We start from the raw sequence: 19,070 nt of genomic DNA, 5'->3' as shown, positions 1-19,070 counted from the left end.
TAGGGACATGTCCCCGTCAATACTGTGGGAGTACTATGTGTCTGGGGGCATGGTTTGGGGCTGTCTTAGTCCTTACCAATGATGAAACCGAACCTATACCCTTGTGTCTGCATATGTTCTTTACCATACATTCACAAGAGTCTGAATAAGTGCTGGTAAATCAGGGGTCACTGAAAAAATGGGCAGCTTGACCTGCCTAGAATTTTTATTTACTCTAATTTAATCTTTTGATCAGACTTTGACTTTCTGACTGTTCACTCTTTACTCAGGCTTTATTCACATAGTCAAGTTTAACTGTGTGATGGTACTGAGTACATGATGGTCATTATTCTTGTGCTGGTGTCTGGGATGCTGTTGCGATCACATGGTCAGCGCGTCATGACATCATCACGTTGACAGCTTCTCCCATACTGCGATGGTAACTTTGCTGCTGTTTCTGACCTGTGTCACTAACTAACCATGTCGATCACCACGCTGTAACAAGAGGCATCTAAGCAGGTCAAGTGTCTAAGGATTTGCACGTCTAACAATCACACTTTATGAAAAGCTCTCCTGGCCATTTTTTGACAGACATCAGAAGGTTTTCCTTATCTGCTGACCTGCTGTCAGGCAGCAGATATTCTAAGCAGTGCAAGTGGAGATGTGGGAATGCTTGTTATCTTCTGGGGCACCACCAGAGATTGGAGAGCAGCTGCACAGCCACACATGACAGGAGCCCAGCCGGGGGGCGGCAAATCGCCTGTGTTCACGTCCGTTTAGCCACTGCCACACTTTACCCGACCCACCACGATGACATCAGTCTGGCGGCATTCCACACTGTCATGTTTGCTATCGTTGACCTGTCTGCCCTTTGCCTGTCCTCACAAACATACATCGCGGCTCCGAAAGTGGGCTTTAAATTCTGCCCAGCTGCAGTCATTCTTCGGTCTTGTGATCGCAAGCCTCGATCCCGAGCTATTTATAAATGAAACGGGATTCAAATTGGGTATAAATACTGGCACTGCTAAGCACCCAGGCAGGTAAGGATCTCTCGGCACCTGGAGCGGCAGCTAGGCATTGTTTCCCTTGCATACGGCCCCCATTCCAGTGATGTTTTCTCGCCGGGGCAGTGCGATCCTCTCCTGCCCCCAGGCAGCTGTGAGCGGGACGGTCGAGGGCTCACGGGGCATCCAACGCAGAGGCTCGCTCCGACAGCCCGGCATGGCCTTCCCGTGCCCTCCGTCGCTGGATACGTTGCTGTCCCGGCACTGGAAGGACCTGCAGGATGGCTTTTGCGACCCAGATGAGCTCAACAAAATTCTGGAGTTCCAGAGCGAGGAGCTGCAGTGGACAGCAAAGAAGCGTGGTACGTAATGGTGAACACGTGCACGCTCGCTCGGTACCGGCAGCCCTGCTCACGTGTGATTAGAGTAAAAGTCCAACCAGCTGAGTACTCTGTGACTGGGACTCTTTATACTCAACTGGTTGATTGAAACAAAATCTTGGTTGGGATTTTAATTTTCTGGACCTGAATTACCCTCCTCTGCCTACTAGATAAAATAACAAGAGGTTGTGATAGCATTTCATATGTAAACAGCATATGAGTTGCGATGTGACCAAACCAGCTGTTACTGTCCCTGCCGGGGACGTCTGGATGGGGGGGGGGGTCATTGTGACAACAACAAGGCACTAAGACCACATATAAACTGTAACAGCTGTATGAGACATTAAGGACATTTATGCCTGGGATAAAACAGAATTCAAAACAGATTGTTGATTGAACATTATTCAAATGTTATGAATTATTGATTCATAATCATTTGATTTGTTCAGCATGTAGCTTTTTTGTGCAGCAGCTTTGGTACAGTAGTTATGCACTTTTGCCAGATATTAAAAGAATTGCTTTTTTATTTTGAAATAATTACTGTTTACGATTTAACTTAATATTCTCAGCTGCATATTAGCTACTGTAGGGCACCATCACTTCACTGCAAACCCAGTGAAAACCCAGGCTGAACATTTGCTTTAAACCTGGAAACGGAGACAAATGTTGATGTGATTTCTGTGAGATGCATGAAGATTTTAGACAACTGAAAGAAACACCTGCTTTATTTGCTAACAGTAATCTTTGATGCGTGGAATCCCAGATATAGGTGGTGACTTACTTCATAACTGCAGTATAATAAAGTTCAGACTGTCAAAGTGATTCTGAGCTGAGGCTGAGCCCAACCCAAAATGGCTTTTTCCGTTAAGCATTTCAGAGGAAAAGCCACAACAGCCTGCTATAAATAGTGAAGCTGGCTGGGACACTTGAAACCTGTCGATAAAACTACAATAGTGACAGGCAACATTAAGACTATTGAGGCAGTCATTTTACCTACTATGATCAGTCCATAGTGGGAATTAGGGTAGATATACGTATAAAACTGGCAGCCGAAAATAACAAAAGGTATCCTATTGCCACTTATAAAGAATCTTAAACCTTTATGTTAATGGTATGGTTTTGTTGTCTATTCTGAAATCTGTGCTGGTCTCATTGGCAGAGAACGTGCACTTAAAAATAAATTTCAGGAAAAAGATCAAGAGATACAATCAAGCTAATTAGGCATAAATCACATAAGGGTAAAGTAATGATGTCACTCTTTGAAGGGTTAAAGGATCCAAAACAGGCCATGTGCTTAATGGTAGGACGAAGCCTGGGTACTCCATGGCCTGGGGGCAGGGAGGCGGGGGGGGGTGCATCTCCCCAACGTTGACAGACCCCCTCCCCCAACAAACAAACAAACAAATAAACAAGCAAACAAACAAATAAAAGCATGTTCCTTCTCTTTTATTATGAATCCACGTATTATGAGGTCAATGCAGAGTGCAAAGACCAAACATTTACCCAATAAAAACTGTAGCTCTGTACCACACAAACTCATTTTATCATATGGATCAGTTATTTCTTTGATTATATTTAGTTGTGAAACTGTACCCTAAATAGTGTTAGTATTGTTTTAAATTATGAAATCTTTATTATTCAAAAATTATTTTTAAATCTGTATTATGTGCCATCCTTTCACAATGTGACTATTGGATGTGTGCCCCACGAAATACATCTCGCCCCCTCCCAGGGGTAAATTCAGTCCCCCCCAATGTCAAGAAACTACTGTGTGAAAGTAACAGCCTCCAATCAGACTTCCTTCCTGAGTTTGTATTTTTGCACTTGGATATAGCAGATCCAGATGATTCTTTTCTGGTCTGGAACTTTCCGCATAAAGACTTCAAGATTAATAAGTCCATCCACAGGGTATTGTGCACTAATAATAGAAGATATTCGCATGAGTTTGAAGAGGCCACTGGGCCCTACATGGACATGCTCTATATCGCTCTACTTTGTCTTTCTGGTTATATTGTCACATACAACAGCTGCAGTGTGAATTATATGCTTTAACTAAATTCAAGAAGTGACAAGCTGAGCACATTTTCATGCGCATAATAAGCTCTGATAGCAATTTGTTTAAATTTAGTATTCTATTAATATCCTGTTTGTTCATTTAAACAACTCCCTGCAGTCATAATCAGGAGAACAGTCCATTTTGGCAAGTGTATTCTCACCCGCATTCTCGCTGGGTGAGAGAATGAGATAAGATTGTCTTATGGGAATGGATGCCACATTCTCCCAGTGACTGTAAACCTTCACCAGCCTACGTTGGAAATCCAGGTCAGATCATCCTATGTTAGAAGGTAGTCACCACGATGCTGCCAGCATTAGGTCCACGTGGTAGAGGCTTTGCGGCATGAAAAACATGTTAATCCGTGAGATTAGCATTGAGGCGTGTTTGCTGTCAGCTACAGGAGATCCACCTCCAGCTGCTGTGGTCCATGCAAGGCCAGAGGAAGGTATGGGCCAGAAGGAGGCAGAACAAGGTACAAATAGGAAGGACCAGGGTAAGGCAAGGCCAAAAGACAACAGGACCGGGGAGGTCCTTCTATACCTTAACACGGTTGTGCATTATTTTGGCAGAGAGATAACTAACACCCAAAGAGAGTCACTCTTAATCCTGTGTACATGTGACCTGTGCTTCTCCAGACTGAAACGTGAAAAGGTGACATTTTATCAGGGCGCCCAGAATGTCTAGCTACGCTCCTGGTGTAGATCTGGATCCAAAGCAAAGGTTGCACTAGATGTTTGGAGCACAAGGCGGGCAGAAAGAATACTATGGATGGGTTACCATCACTCAAATCCATATAGCCAGGAGATCACACGATCTCAAGTGTATGTATGACCCAGACCCTTCTCAGCTTGACTCTCTGCCTCTAATCACTAACCTTGACACACTTCCCAAGTCATAACATGCAGAGTGTCAATAGTGATCCTGCCAACTGGAGTGATTAAACCTTCAACCCCTGGCCAGTGGAACATCTGACAGGGCATCATAGTCTAAATTTAATCACAGAATAGAAACAACACACTAATTATAATCTCACAGTGGGCAGCCATGGTGAGAAAGCCTGCAAAACCTATAAATGCCCCCAGTCCCCCCAGTACAGCCATACCTTCTGGATGCTTGGCAGAGGGAGATGCTCCTCGCTACTCTTGGGGAGGCAAAGTTTGCTGCAGCACCAAGGGATGCTTAGGACTCTGTGTTTAGAGGATCTGTGTTCCACCATGCACCTGAATGAGGGCCATGGACAAGCTTGAAGGAGAGGTTTTCAAGGAAGTGCCTAGTGCAGCTGGTGGTCAGGACCGCCGCACAGTGCAGTTCTACTGGGTCACGATGAACGGAGGCTCCTCAAAAAAATCTACGTGGATGTGAATGTAGTCTACAAGATCAACTGCGATGAGCTACATTGGCAGTCTAACAGAGTTGCTACCTTTGGATCCTCAGGTAACACTGCTGCCCCCTAAGGCATGGAGGACTGAAGGAAAGCCATAATTACTAGGTCCAATCGGTACATCCGTACCACCGTGAGCCAGAGCCAATCACCAGCTACTCCGTAGCTGCATCTACTAAGGTGGCCTCTCTTAACTCAAGTGTGGGGGATAAACTTTGTTCCTCTTCTGTAGGGATCCCGCACTAATGCGATTCTTGAACACAACCTTAAGAAGAGTTCAGTCAGTGCCACAGCGGCATTAGGGTGGTTCATAGGTTACTAGAGCATTATGGGACTATATCGGAGCAGAGTCATTCTCCATCACCATTCCATCCTTTTCCATCTCCACAGTTTCTTGCCCTCATGTTGCAGTGTCCCCTGAGTTGTCCCACACAGTGACAGTACTCTGGCCTTCCTTTCACTGCTGTTGCAGGCCTGTGGTCCCTGGACTATAAGCGGGAGCTGACGAGCCCGCTGCGCATCGCGGCCGCCCAGGGCTACACCGAGTGCCTCCGCTACCTGCTGGAGAATGGTGCGCAGCCCAACCTGCTGGCGGGCGGCAAGGCCGCACTGCACGAGGCCTGCGAGAACGGCAACACCGACTGCACGGAGCTGCTGCTGGAGCACGGAGCCAGCCCTGGCCTACTGACCGAAGATGGCCTGTCGCCGCTGCACCTCTGCAGGACCGCCCAAACCCTACGGTCAGCTCCCCTCCCGCCAACGCAGCCTAAACTGCAGTTCCTGCAGTTATTACGCTCCAACCTCCAGCCCCTGACATCACTAACACCCCTGTCATTGCAGCCAGTGTCTAACTAAGTACCAGCATTTCTTTCTGCTGGGTTCGTCAAGTTCAGAGAGGGACACAGAAGGAAAGTTCCGGAAACGGTGAGATGCGGGGGCTTGGCACAGTGACCAAACCAGGCTCTGGCATGCTGAGAGTGCTGAACACGCTTATTAGTGTGCTAGCCTGCCACACCTGCAGCCTGCTTCACCTCTAATGATGGTAGATTAACTACACGGTGAAGCCCAGGCTAAACTCTCAGTCCAGAGGTTAAAACTGTTGTTGACTCACTGACTCTCTCGCCAGGTACAGTGAGTTCAGGGTTTTTTTTTTGTTGTTGCTCTTGATCTAAAGCTTGAGACAGACCTCATGGCTTCTACCAGTTTGCTGCGATGTTTTTCAGGTGCATATTCCACAGAATAGGATGCAAATTTGCACATTCCCCCCTCTCGGTGCTTCAGTTCCCTCCCACGATCGGAAAACATGCAGTTAGGTGACCTTGTGTTTGTAAATTGCCCCTAGAGTGAGACTACGTGTGTGCGCATGTGTGTGCCCTGGAATCACCTGGCACATTCTTCTAATACATTCTTATAATAATTAAGAATATTAAATACAGCAGCCGCTCCTCTCTCTCCTTCAGTGGAGTGATCAGAAACCCTTAACATACCACCTTGGTCGCTAACTAACCGCCTCTCGACCACCCCAGCTGTGCCAAAGCCCTGGTCCGCTGTGGCGCCAAGGTGGACCAGGCGAGCGAGGAGGACGGGGAGACTCCGCTGCATGTGGCTGCTCGTCACGGCCTGCTGCACCACGCCCAGCTCTACCTCCGCTACAGCGCCGACGTCAACCAGCCGAGCGGCTCGGGGGAGACGCCACTGGGGACGGCATGTGGCTCGGCCCGCAGCCCCGAGCTCCCGGAGGGACACCTGCAGCTCTGCCGGCTGCTGCTGACCTACGGCGCTGAAACAAGCAGGGCGGACGAGGAGCGCCGCACGCCGCTGCACAAGGCCGCCCGCAACGTGCAGCTGGACCTGGTGCAGCTACTGCTGGAGCACGGAGCCGACGTCAACGCTATCGACTACAATGGCGCCACGCCGCTGTCCTGCGCCCTACAGAGCGCCACCATAAGGGCTCAGCAGCACCCCCACCGGGTGGTACGCACCCTACTGAACCACGGCTCCATCAAGGTGTGGCCGCTGGCCCTGCTGAAGGTGCGTCATCCCTGTGCTGAACCCAACCACCACCTAGAACCACCCTGAACTGACTCTGAAACACCACGCTCCAAACATCTAGTGCGGCCTTTGCTTTGGATCCAGATCCACACCAGGAGCGTAGCTAGAAATTCTGGGCGCCCTGATAAAATGTCACCTTTTCACGTTTCAGTCTGAAGAAACACAGGTCACATGTACACAGGGCCAGATTAAGAGTGTTAAAAACCACAGAACTGCACACATGACCTGACGGAGGACAGGAACTGAGCCACTGATTGGTGACTCACCTAATTCAGAAATGCATCTGCGGCGTGTCCTGTTACAGGAACAATATAAATAATATTAAGTATTTTATATATTTATATATTATTATATATTATATATTATATTTTATATGTCAGTAACTTGTTAAGACATTCGTGAACAGGATGGGATGGGGGAGGGGGGTTGGGGGGTTGGGGGGGGGGGGCGCTTATGGGGTGTAGCTCTGCTTGGTGCCTCCCTGTGGACATTGTACCCCGGGGCATGTGTCCAAACCCCCATATGGGATTTTTTTTCTTTTGGGGTCCCCTAGTAGTTTTTTCCAAGCCAGCCCCCGATGGTAGATTTTGGGGCCCCTATGAAGTTGCCCCCACTAATCTACCAGGGTATACATGCCCCCCCCCACATGACTGAGTATATATGTTTTGATATCAGTTCCATCTGACTTCAATCTCAGGTTCTCGCCACCTGTGCTGCAGCTCCAAAGACAGTGGAGGTCCTTTTTAATTCCTACAGCCAGGTCCCGGTCACATACAAGTGGAAGCAGAGCATCCCTGAGGAGATCTACCAGGTGAGGTGCACCTCAAAGCCTCCTCTCAGCCCGCTCAACCCCCTACGACGACGGAGGAATGGAAGGCTGTATACGTGTGATACTGCTGTAGCACAGATCCAATTTCAGAACATTCCCATCCCTGAGAAGCATTAGTTACAATACTCACTCGTAATTAATTCTACCGTAATTAATGACATGTTCTCTGTGGGAAGGAAAGCAGTAGGATTAATACGATCCAAACAGATCTCTGCCTTTGGAACTTCTGAAATGCTCTTTTTCGGTCTCATTGATTGTCATGGTAATTAAGTATGTTGTTATTAAATCAAATCTGAACAAGTGTGGTAAATACTCTGCACATCTAATTACCGAGTCTGAAGCACTTGTTAATGCGGCCGACCCATCTAGCTGAAGGCTGGATGTCTGGATATTTGAACTTGCGTCTGTTTTCCGCTGTAATGTCCCTCATTGTCTGTGTGTGTGTTGACTGTGTCGCCCCCTGTGCTCTGCACCTTCAGGACGCTCAGTCCTCCAGTGTGTTTTGAATAATTGCTGTCCTGCATGCCACCCTTGGCTCTGTAATTAGGGTAATAGGTGTGATCCTCTTAGCATCTGGCTGTCACGGTGAGGCCCTCGTTTGCTGAGGTTTCGTGTTTCTGGTCGACCCTGCATCTGGGTTTGGCACATTCATGCGCACCTGGTTATGTGATTGCATTGTCTGTCTCCTCACTCCCGCATTCTGCAGGTGCACCAGCTGTTCTATCAGTCCCTCTTTGACCTGGAGTACAGGCCCCGCTGTCTGCAGCACCTGTCTCGTGCCGCCGTCCGGCAGCACTATGGCAAACACTGCCACCTGCTGGTTCCCCAGCTCCCCATTCCCAGCCTCCTCCAGCGTTACCTCCTTCTGGAGCCAGAAGGCTTCATCTATTAAGCCTCTCTGAAGCAGCAATACCTACATGAACACCATTGGCTCACACTTTTCCGTGGGTATGATTTGTATGTCCAGCACAATTAAAACTTACTAGTAATTCCTTACCGTTTATTTCAACAGTTAAACGTTGTAGAAAATGCTCCGATGAATCTTTCTTCGGTTGCACTTCTTCACCTGCAGGGGTCACTGTGGGTTAATTTCATTACATCAGCTTTGAACTGTGTTGTTACTGTATTTCAGATGATCTTTTGCATTTAGTTTAAATACTTACTGTGTTTTGTAATTTAATATTCACTGTATTTTATTAAGCAGAATTTTTATATATATTTCATACTGCTTACATTGAGTTTGTTTGATAAATCTATTTCTTTTTGTGCCTTTAATTACCATCCAAATAAAGTACATACTGAAGGAATTGCGCAACTCTGTGTTTTCTTAATTATTTTAATTCATCAAATCGTCATTCATCCTGGTAGCTCTCTGTGTAGTCTTTGACATGACAAGCTATGGTGTAGAGTTCATATAGTGCCACATGGTATATTATGGTAGCCCACAGGGGGTCAGAGTTCCTGGGTGCTATGTGGAAGATTCCCAGGGCTTACAGAGGGAGGCTGGTGATTGCTGGTAAAATGGGTCCTTCAGCCTTTAACACTGTAGAACAAGGAGGCCACAGAAAGACTAGACCACAAATATTCTCCAACATGAATTAACAGTTTTCGGCCAAGTTACTATGTGACCCTTAAAAGGAGCAATGGCATGAAAACGGTCTGATATAATAAAAAAAGATACTTAAAATCTCACAGATGTTTAGAAAAGCTGTGTTTAAGCGACCGTTTAAGGAGGAATCAGCTTTATTAACACAAGCAGACTCACTCAGACGAAAAGGTATTCTGCTTTAAAATATCACGATACATTAGTCTGGCTGTTGGCTCCCGCCTGACCCGTTGGTATAGAAACAAGGGAAACGGAGGGATTTGATATAATGTAAAAAGGGTGGATTGTACAGAATAAATTATGGGTGACATTTAAAGCTGGATGAAAAGGTTGAAACTGAGACATACCAAACTAAATAACGCTGAATGGTCTAATGCTGGAGGCCATATTTCCAAATCCAATCTGTTTCCATAACTACATCCAAAAGCCAGAGAGACTTTTTAATTACTTTTCCAACACACCTATACTTTTCTCAGCCTGGACTCCACTGTCGACAGACAGTGGCGATCCCAGCTCCATGCGGATTTCACTGTGCTGCTCTCATTTATTGCCATGTAAAGTGTTAGAAGCAACTCATCTCCATTATGGGCTCCCATGACGAAAGTGAAGCAGCACCAGTAATCACGGTCTTCCCCTGTAACCATCCCGGACTGGCGTGATCGACCCTGCACCTCCACAGAGGATGATGATCAACCCCGTAGGACGACGGGCTTCCGTAATCAATGCTGCATCAGCACGTGGTCCAGTAATAAATCATAATAGACCCTCTAACGCGTCCGATCCACGCAGATATCTGCAGGCCAGGCCGTAAAAGCACCCCCCCCTGCCCTCCTGGACCGTGCACCTGACCTCCCTCTGCCCAGCATAACAAATGGTCATGTTCACTAGCACACAGGTTTAATTAAATCATATTCCAATCATAATGCGCGTTGTTAATTAAACTGGATAATTTATAAGTAGGAAAGAGGGTATTTATTAGCCGTGCTGGCGAAGTGATCCGGGGGTGTATTTCTGCCCCCCCCCCCACTATGTCTATCGATGCCCCCACATGATAGATAATGAGACAGTGCCTGCTATACTATTTGTCTAATGGCTGTGCAATTAAATTCCCTTGTAAATGACCCATGCCTCATTTCATCCTAATCTATGGAATTTTGATTGAATTCGTCAGCCCTAATTGAAAAATACTGCTATTTAATGTCTGAGCTGCAGTTGTGGATCAGGCTGGCTTTAATGAGGTACTGTCCCCATGACCCTGGAGAGAGAGCAGCAAAAATCATGCCCTTGATTTGCTTGAAAGGGAGGGGGCTGATGGAGGGTTTGCAGGGGGAGGTTAAAGCAGGGGGTTTGGGGGGGGGGGGGGAGCTTGGGGATCTGGGGGACATGGAACTATAAAAGAGGCCGAATGCAGAGGGCTGAGGTTGGATGAAAAAAATGAGGGAAATGCTGATTAAAATGTAGCATTTATGGAGGATGCAAACATACAAAGAAACTATAGAAAAGGAGAAAATCATCTGAGCTAAACAAATAATTCGGAGCTCATTTGGATTAATACAGTGTTCTACCTCTAACTGCCTTGGGGAACCGGCCATGCTGTCGGAACCTTTACAGAGACCCTGGGTGAATGCACCTTCACATCTTGGTGTGCAGGGTGTTCACCAAAACCTCCTCTGTCTTGCCTGAAAGGCAGTATAAAGACATAAGAACCTTTTCCACCCGTTCCTCTGCATCTGGCCTCTGCATCCGCTCGTGCAAAGGAACCGGTGTCTCGATAATCTGTTATGATCTCGATAATCTGGCTCTGATTGGAACAAGAGGGGCGAAGCAGGTCAGCATGTGAATGGGCAGGTACTACCTGCCTTGAGACACTTGCACCCGCATAGTGATGCAGTATTTATGTGCTACACAGCTGCTCACACCGGCAGCTCCTAAGGACCGGCTTCATCTCCATCCAACTTTTCACTACCACGCAAACGTCTTCCATAAATACTGTAGTACGGGTCATTATTAACCCAGGGTTCCCAAACATGGCACAATGGTCATGGTGCCCCTTGTCCCAGATCGACGCGCAGAGCTGCGGGTCCCCCGATCTGTAGCCCAGCGAGGCTCCTCTTCCGTCTCGTCGAGACGCATTCTCCTCCTCATCCGACTGAGATGTCAGCGATCACAAAGGCTTGCTTGTGTAAAGGAAACGGTCCCTGTCAGACACACCAATTTGAAAGAAGAGTCCCTTTCACACGTCGCCTTTTCAACCTGCCCCGCTTGCAGACCAGAGCTTTGTTTGTGTGAGTGACCAAAACAGACTCCATGTGGCTTCAAGCTCAGATATGTCTCCACTCTCCAAAAAAACAGCCCTTCTGCAATTGTGTAAAAGAGCCTTTTGACCAGTCTGACAAAGTTAGGCAGCGGATATTATCCCCCTTTAAATGCCCCCCCCCCCACACCGATCCCATGGTCCTCAAGGAGGTCAAGGAATGGGGTTCGGTGGTGTCAAAGGAACCTCGCACAAGCGGGTCCAAATCTAACAAAGCATGTGAATCGCTGTGAACGTGGAAGGAGGCCAACCCCTTCAATTACAATGACCTCCCAAACGTGGGTGCACATTGAGCCAAGCGCACCCTTCACACACAAACATTAGCCTGATTATAACCCCGCACTTCCTAAATTTGTATTGATAATGAGGGAAGATACGGATGCGAGCCCAAGTGAGTAATACCCTACTAGATTCCGGGAAAAAATAACTTGCACTGTATTTTTGTAGTCAGAAATCGTGAATCAGAATCTGTTACTTAACCAGCTAAAAGGTAGTAAGCAAATACATCAAATAGTGAAATCTTTAATTATGGTTCGGATAGATTCAGAATGGTTAGATTGTGGAGAGATGGCAGGGAGTGACACGTTAAAAATATAAACTGACATAAACTGTAAAAGGTTCGAGGTGTTGGGGAGCTCGCCATGAAGGCTGCAGTGAGGACAGGGGGTGTGTCCTAATCAGTGGGGTGGAGTTATTAGCTATTCAAAGCAGGCTGTGATTATTCAGTGAGGAGAACCAGTGAGCCACGCGTCAAATGGCAAAATCCAGCGTGCTTGAATTAAGAACGCTGCGTTGGGTGCAACTCGTACATTGCACACTCAGTACGTTTGCAAAGTGTGCAACGTATATTACCGACACCATTAACATGCTATAAATTGCGTGTGTGCGTGACGCATGAAATTTGTGTTTGACGTGTGTCATTTATGCAGCTTGTGCGGTATGTGATTTATGATTTAACTCGAAGGTGGAGTCACCTTGTACAAAATTTACAAGCTGTGCGAATATGACCATGTTGAAATAGTGGCGATAATGTTAGTAACTGATCCAGATTTGCACCCAGCTGTAATAGTGTCTGTTCTGTATTAGTGTTTAGTCGTAGTATTTTACATGGACACATTTATCTGTTGTCAGTTTGCTCTTTGCACCAGCCAGATGTGTGTCAGCAAGACTTTCCGTCGTCATGATGGGCCCTGTAGAGTATCTGTGCCAAGTTCATTAGAGTCGATCCAAACTGCCTCGTGTCCCCTATTAACTGGGAGAATTTTGCGGTATCAGATGAGGACAATCAGATGTTTTATCATTCTGAGACTAATTAAGGTTTATACACAAGGTGCGATCTGATGACCGCTAGCTGTTTACCAAATGTAAACCAGGGATCTCTGCGCCTCATCTGCTAATGTGATCCACTGACCGCCACCGGAGAATTCTAAACGGAATATAATGTCAGACCGAAAGTAGAGTAACGTATTGAATATGGTCCTGTCCACACAGTCTCTGGAGAATCTAAAAATATTAGGACTATTTCACAGTGTGCTGGTGACAAAGGTTTAATGAAGTGTCATTTAGCACCAAACCATGTACAACACGTTATGGAGCGGTACCACATAATTATGCAGCTGGCTACTCGACTAAACCGATGTGAATTCGGTGTTAAAAGGCCTCATTGCTCTTTTTAACGCGCAGCAGCGGGCTTTTCCACAGGATCCTCCTGACCTAATGCAACTGATGCGACGTTGGTAAGTCCCAGCCGGCGCACAGGCAGCCAGTGTCGTCAGGTATGAGACCGAAGTTTATTATGGGCCTTGTGGGTCGATCTTAGACGTGTCCGTGCCGATGAAGTGTCGGGGATAGTGCATTACCCAGCCGCGGGTCAAAGGGTAATGGTCCGAGATAAACCCACGTCCAGAAATCATCATTAACGTCTACTTCAGGGAGATTTACCTCCAAAAGCAGTACCGTCTGATCGATGGCCGCATTAAAATCGATTTTCACTTTTATCTTCCAATTAAGTCCACATTTAGCTGTAAGGGTAAGTTTTTTTGTGACAGTGTTGCTCCTGTAATCCCAAAGTACACACAGAGGATGCGACGCTGTAAATATGCGGCCAGATACTGCCGTTATGAACCGTATGATAATTTCCAAATAATTTCTTTCTCGTTGCCTTTATACGAATAACGAGTGTCAGCAAATGCAAACAATACGAACAATTTCATTTTACACCTCAGATAATAAAGATATTTATTTTTATCACCATCTCGTTAAAATCACGTTTAAATATATATAATTTCACGCCATATCATTATTATTGTTTTTGAAAATTCTGTCCTAAAATGAAAACCACGACCACCGGACTACCCACAGTGCATGTGCTAACAACAAACCAGTTATTAGTAAAAGATATTATACTTTGACTCTAACACACAAAGGTATAGTTTCGTCAACGCGCAATCAAATCGATTGGATAAAAATATTTAATATTTTCACCAGAATTTACTATCAAAGTATGTTGCTGTCGGTATCAGAATAATGACAGTTATTGGAAAAAAAGGAAGATGTGTGTAATTTAGGTTTTGAACCTAGAGTAAAATACACGTCCGAAGTGTAATTAAAATAGCCTTTTATAATAAAGCATATAGCCACATAAGCAGTACGACGTATCGTGTACATTGGCTATTAGACTACTGAAAGTTGTGCAAGCCTATATAAGCCATTCACAGCATCTTAGAATAAGCCACTTAAAAATAATCCGAGATAATTTAATCAAAGATAAGTTCACGATGTTTCACTAAATGCTATAATTATTAAAACTATTCAAAATTATTAATAATAGTTATTACTTTTTGTATTAGACTCTTTCGCTTTTGTTACGCTTCATCGTTTTAATGCGCAGGTCTCTAAACGAGTCAAAACTGAATGCAGGGCATTGGGTTTGCGTTTATGGTGGCTTCCTTCTGTGAGGATAACATAACTGTTTGCAGTACCAAATAACAGGCGATGATTACCGAGATTGCGATAGCGTGTCCAGGGGGATTTATCACAACCTGCCCCAGAGCAGACAGGCGCTTTAACTGGGACCAATGGAGTGAGCAAGAACGGAGAGGGGGTGGACCCGGCGTGGGGAATAGGCGATTAAACAGAAGGAGCGCAATTCAAAACGCACCTCGAAGCCTGAGAGATACTCCGGAGAGACTCCATTCCACAGCAAGAGAAGCGACATCCGAGGGACCGGGACGGAAAGCGGCGGGGTGACGGATCGTCCTTGCAGGAGAATGACCGTGCTGATAATACGGAGCGTTTGCAGCGCGCATTTTGCAAATCTGGAGCACTAAAATACAGACATAAAGGATTTCTTTTTATTTTGTCGGTGCACGAAAGTCGGTAATTTATCTGCCCTGTTTGCTTTGCTTCTCTTCAACTCATCGCTTGCAGAGTTGTAACGACTTTTCATCGTTTACTCGTATCTAATAACAATGCACTTTCAATTATTTCAGCAACGCAGAAGCGGAGCCTTTAACCGGAGGATTACGCTTTCGCCTTTATAGACCCTGTGGTGTATTAAACGCAATTTGAAGACTTGAGCAAAAAAAAAAAAACTTTCCAGCGGACCCTACCGTGTTCTCCTGTCCCGTTTACTCAATCTAAATAATTGACAGCGGTGCTTATGAGCGCAGCTTTCAGCTCGTCGCTAATGATGATGCAGCGGCCACTGGGAAGCACCACTGCCTTCAGCATCGACTCACTAATCGGGGGTCCGTCCCAGCCCAGCCCGGGCCACTTCGTGTACACCGGCTATCCGATGTTCATGCCGTACAGGTCCGTCGTTCTACCTCCGCCCCCTCCGCCGCCCCCTGCTCTGCCACAGTCGGCGTTGCAAACGGGTCTCCCTCCGTCACACCCTCACCACCAAATTCCCAGTTTACCTAGCAGTTTCTGCACCAGCTTGGCCCAGGGCATGGCACTGACCTCCACCCTGATGGCCACCCTGCCGGGCAGTTTCCCCGCCTCCCCGCAGCACCAGGAAGCGGCCAGAAAGTTTGGCTCTCAGTCGCTCCAGGCTGTGTTCGACAAAACGCAGGATATTCGCTTGGATGGAGATGACGGGAAAACTTTCTTAAGCAAAGAGTCGGCGGTGCATCCGTCTTTCCAAGCGGTAGAGACGACGCAGGCTTCTGTAGGTAAGATGAAGAGTCCCTCCTCTGAAACTTATTTAGTTTTTGGTTGACTCTAGTGAAGTTGTCACCAGACTCGCCTTACTGGACAAATGAAACGTGAATTTTTTAACTGTTTATACATACGACACCCAAACTTATAGAGTCCTAATTTTCAACAAAAATATAATTATTATAGTTAAATATAATTATTATACATTTTAAATAAATTGCTATAGGCCTACGTCAGACTAAATATCCAAAATAATTTTGAAACAACAAATCCGTATAGTTGCATATGAAATATGAATTATTATCACTTTAGCAGATAGTATTTATTAGCGAGTAAATTAATGTATTTTAAATCAAAAGGCAATACTAAAAACAAATAGGCTTATGCATAGCCACAAAGGGTTGCAAAGATAATTTCACTATTAGGATTTTAATCAAAGGAGCATTATAATTATTTATGCAAAATGTATGTCAAATTATTCACTGGAAACCTTTCAAACTAAATGTTCCCAGGTCTAATTAAGGTAACTGTTTTCATTTTTACATAACGTTGTCAAAAAGGCCGGCCCGAAAGCCTAAAGAAATTCAGTTACAGTTGATTCCCTTAACAAAAGCGTTAGTTAACAGCTCTTAACGAGCTTTTCAGGGAACTGCGCCTTGGGGCAGACTGTGCTAAATGACTACATTAACCCATTTTAACCGGGGAACCAGAAAACTGCCAGAGGAATTTGGGTGTCCATAAAAGAATAAGTAAAATGAAACGTCGATAAACCTTCTCTAGTAACATTTAAAAGAAGAAACTCAAACGACGTGCGTTATTATGTAATAAATGTTTAAAGGGACTGCCAAGTTAAAAGCTGGGTTTTCACTGTAAAGAAGTGTGTCGAAATGGAAATACGGTGAAATCGGTGACCTGATATTCTGTTTATTACAGGAAGACAAAACAGTATGAGAAAGTGATTGTAGATATGTCACACAGCGGGTATAAATATAATCGGCTTTCTAGAGATGAGTAATATGTCAATTAACAGCAAACAATACAATTCAATAAAAATTACGGTATTATCCTCGGTTTTGTGATCTTTCGGTTTTTCGACGGGCTGGTCCTGTAAGGCCTTACCGAGAATACAGGTGGCAATTGTAGCTATTAACATTTTTGGCAGATTAATTAACAAAGATAACAGTTGATACACAGAAATTTTCATTGTATGTTTCGATGTTCAGATTATGTTCAGATTATATCCGCCTGTGATGTAACGTGATCAATTTAGAGAACCGTAGAAATCCTAATTCCTTGTCATGTGTTGTGTTTCTAGTCAGGACTCAGGGTAAGGATGATGGCAAGGACGATGAATGCATCAGGAAAGAGGAGAGTTTCTCCATGGATAGTGACTTAGACTACAGTTCAGACGAAAACGTGGCCGGTAACCTATTGGGTCAAAAGGAGGACGGCGACGCCAGCGGCGGCGTGGACGAAGGGGGTCACGGGCCCGGCGGCACCAGCGGAAGCACCACCTCCACAGGAAAGAACCGGCGGCGAAGAACTGCGTTTACAAGCGAGCAGCTCCTGGAACTGGAGAAGGAGTTTCACTGCAAAAAGTACCTGTCCCTGACGGAGCGCTCCCAGATCGCACACGCCTTAAAGTTAAGCGAAGTCCAGGTCAAGATCTGGTTTCAGAACCGGAGGGCCAAGTGGAAACGTGTTAAGGCCGGCAACGTCAGCTCCAAAACCGGGGAGCCCTCGAGGAATCCCAAGATAGTGGTGCCCATCCCTGTGCACGTCAGCCGATTTGCAATAAGAAGTCAGCACCAGCAGCTAGAGCAAGCGAGACCCTGAATATGTGTCTGTGAGACATTCAAAGGACCAAATGGAATTGCAAAAAGAATAATAATAACAATTAAAATTAAAAAGAGCGAGGAATACATAATTAATTTAGAAGACGAAACATATTGTAAAAAGTATAATAATGGGTAAAGCTGCTAATATACGTATCAATTGGGAAATAAATAAAAAAATATGGGGAAATCAATTCGAAAGGGCCAAAATACAAGCTGATATATAAGACTCGGCCTCTCGACTGAATTTACCTTACATAATCGCGAGGACAATAAGTCGACTAATATGCTGACACATTTGCTACTGATTAGATGTGTGTATATAGCAGAATATCAGTTCACAGAACGTGGGACCAAGCAGCTAAAAAAGAACGAAAATCAATATCCGTACCTCCCCAAAGACAGGATACCACAATTATTTGGTTTACACTAAATGTGTAAACTGCTAAGGAGTAGGTTAAAACTTGTCTTGAGAGTGTTATTTCGCAGTTGCAAAGCAAAGTGAACAGCCTTACACAAACGGAGCACTTTCGGTTTCTCACACGCAGCGGTAAGAAAATTAAACCGGAAAACATGGATCCGCTGCTTTAAAAAAAGAAAAGAAAGAAAAAAACACTGTACTGCTGTAAATTTCATGAAACTATGTGTTTAACATCGACGGGGTCATTTACTATCTTTTACTTCTAATGAAATATACGTTTTATTTGATTTTTTGTTTGCATATATATTGATTTTGTACTTATTTGCATAATGACATTTTTAAGGCTCTGGAGCAAGCTTTTAATTTATTTCATGTTGTGCAAAGTAGTTAATATGATTTTAAGAGTACTGTGTGAATTAAAACTAAACAATAAGTAATTATGTAAACATTGTCTCAGACTGTATTATTATTATTATTATTATTATTATTATTATTATTATTATTATTAACAACCGTAGCGCATTTATCAAAAACGTATTAGACGACATTTTTGATTTTCAGCATTGTAAAATTTGTCAGTTTAATGGCTTAATATTTCGGCTACCCAGTCTAATGTGGAAATTACGTGGCTAACGTGGATATCTGTCCACACCGCCAATATTCAAAGGCAGCTCTTGCTGTAACGCTCAACCTCGGTGCCCATTATATGCATGTAGGAATACGTGTTTTAATACCAGAAGGGTTCTGATGGCGGGGGTCTTTTGTCGGCCTTGATCACATGTGTCACCTTGCGCTGGGCCACTTCTGGGTGGCTGCATTTAACCCCCGTGTCGTGTCTAAATCTCCAGTGACTCCAATCAAAAACAGTTGCTTGTCTCTGGCGTTTATGGTACATGACGCTCGGGGGAGCTGACATTCGTTTGGCGAAAATGTCGATGCAATTTTGAGTACAAGCTTTAAGTTTATGCCTGGGACTGCGTTTGCAGACACTGTAAGGGAAAAACTATATATATATATATATATATATATATATATACACACACACACACACA

At 45.0% G+C, this 19,070-nt stretch overlaps 2 protein-coding genes across 4 annotated transcripts; both read left to right on the top strand.

Annotated features, from left to right (window-relative positions):
• The first annotated feature begins 774 nt into the window (after positions 1–774).
• Positions 775–8,988, top strand: LOC111850197 (ankyrin repeat and SOCS box protein 18-like). 3 transcript variants are annotated; one of them, XM_023823839.2, is made up of 7 exons: positions 776–1,019; positions 1,110–1,345; positions 5,273–5,540; positions 5,641–5,724; positions 6,327–6,831; positions 7,550–7,663; positions 8,388–8,988. In XM_023823839.2, exons 1-7 carry the CDS (start codon positions 790–792, stop codon positions 8,571–8,573), a joined length of 1,623 nt encoding a protein of 540 aa, XP_023679607.2. In that variant the 5' UTR covers positions 776–789; the 3' UTR covers positions 8,574–8,988. The 3 variants fall into 3 exon arrangements, with proteins under 3 accessions (XP_023679608.2, XP_023679607.2, XP_023679609.2); XM_023823840.2 differs by lacking the exon at positions 5,641–5,724 and having other exon boundaries at positions 775–1,019; XM_023823841.2 differs by lacking the exon at positions 776–1,019 and having other exon boundaries at positions 1,026–1,345.
• A 5,583-nt stretch (positions 8,989–14,571) lies between these two features.
• gbx2 (gastrulation brain homeobox 2) lies at positions 14,572–18,391 on the top strand. The gene is made up of 2 exons (XM_023823887.2): positions 14,572–15,776; positions 17,078–18,391. The coding sequence occupies exons 1-2, from the start codon at positions 15,263–15,265 to the stop codon at positions 17,596–17,598; spliced, it is 1,035 nt and encodes a 344-aa protein (XP_023679655.1). The 5' UTR covers positions 14,572–15,262; the 3' UTR covers positions 17,599–18,391.
• Positions 18,392–19,070: the final 679 nt, after the last annotated feature.

The sequence above is a fragment of the Paramormyrops kingsleyae genome, chromosome 16 (assembly GCF_048594095.1).
Source record: "Paramormyrops kingsleyae isolate MSU_618 chromosome 16, PKINGS_0.4, whole genome shotgun sequence".
NCBI classification, from domain to species: Eukaryota; Metazoa; Chordata; class Actinopteri; order Osteoglossiformes; family Mormyridae; genus Paramormyrops; species Paramormyrops kingsleyae.
Note: the sequence above shows the minus strand (reverse complement) of the source record. Positions and strands in the feature narration are given on the sequence as shown.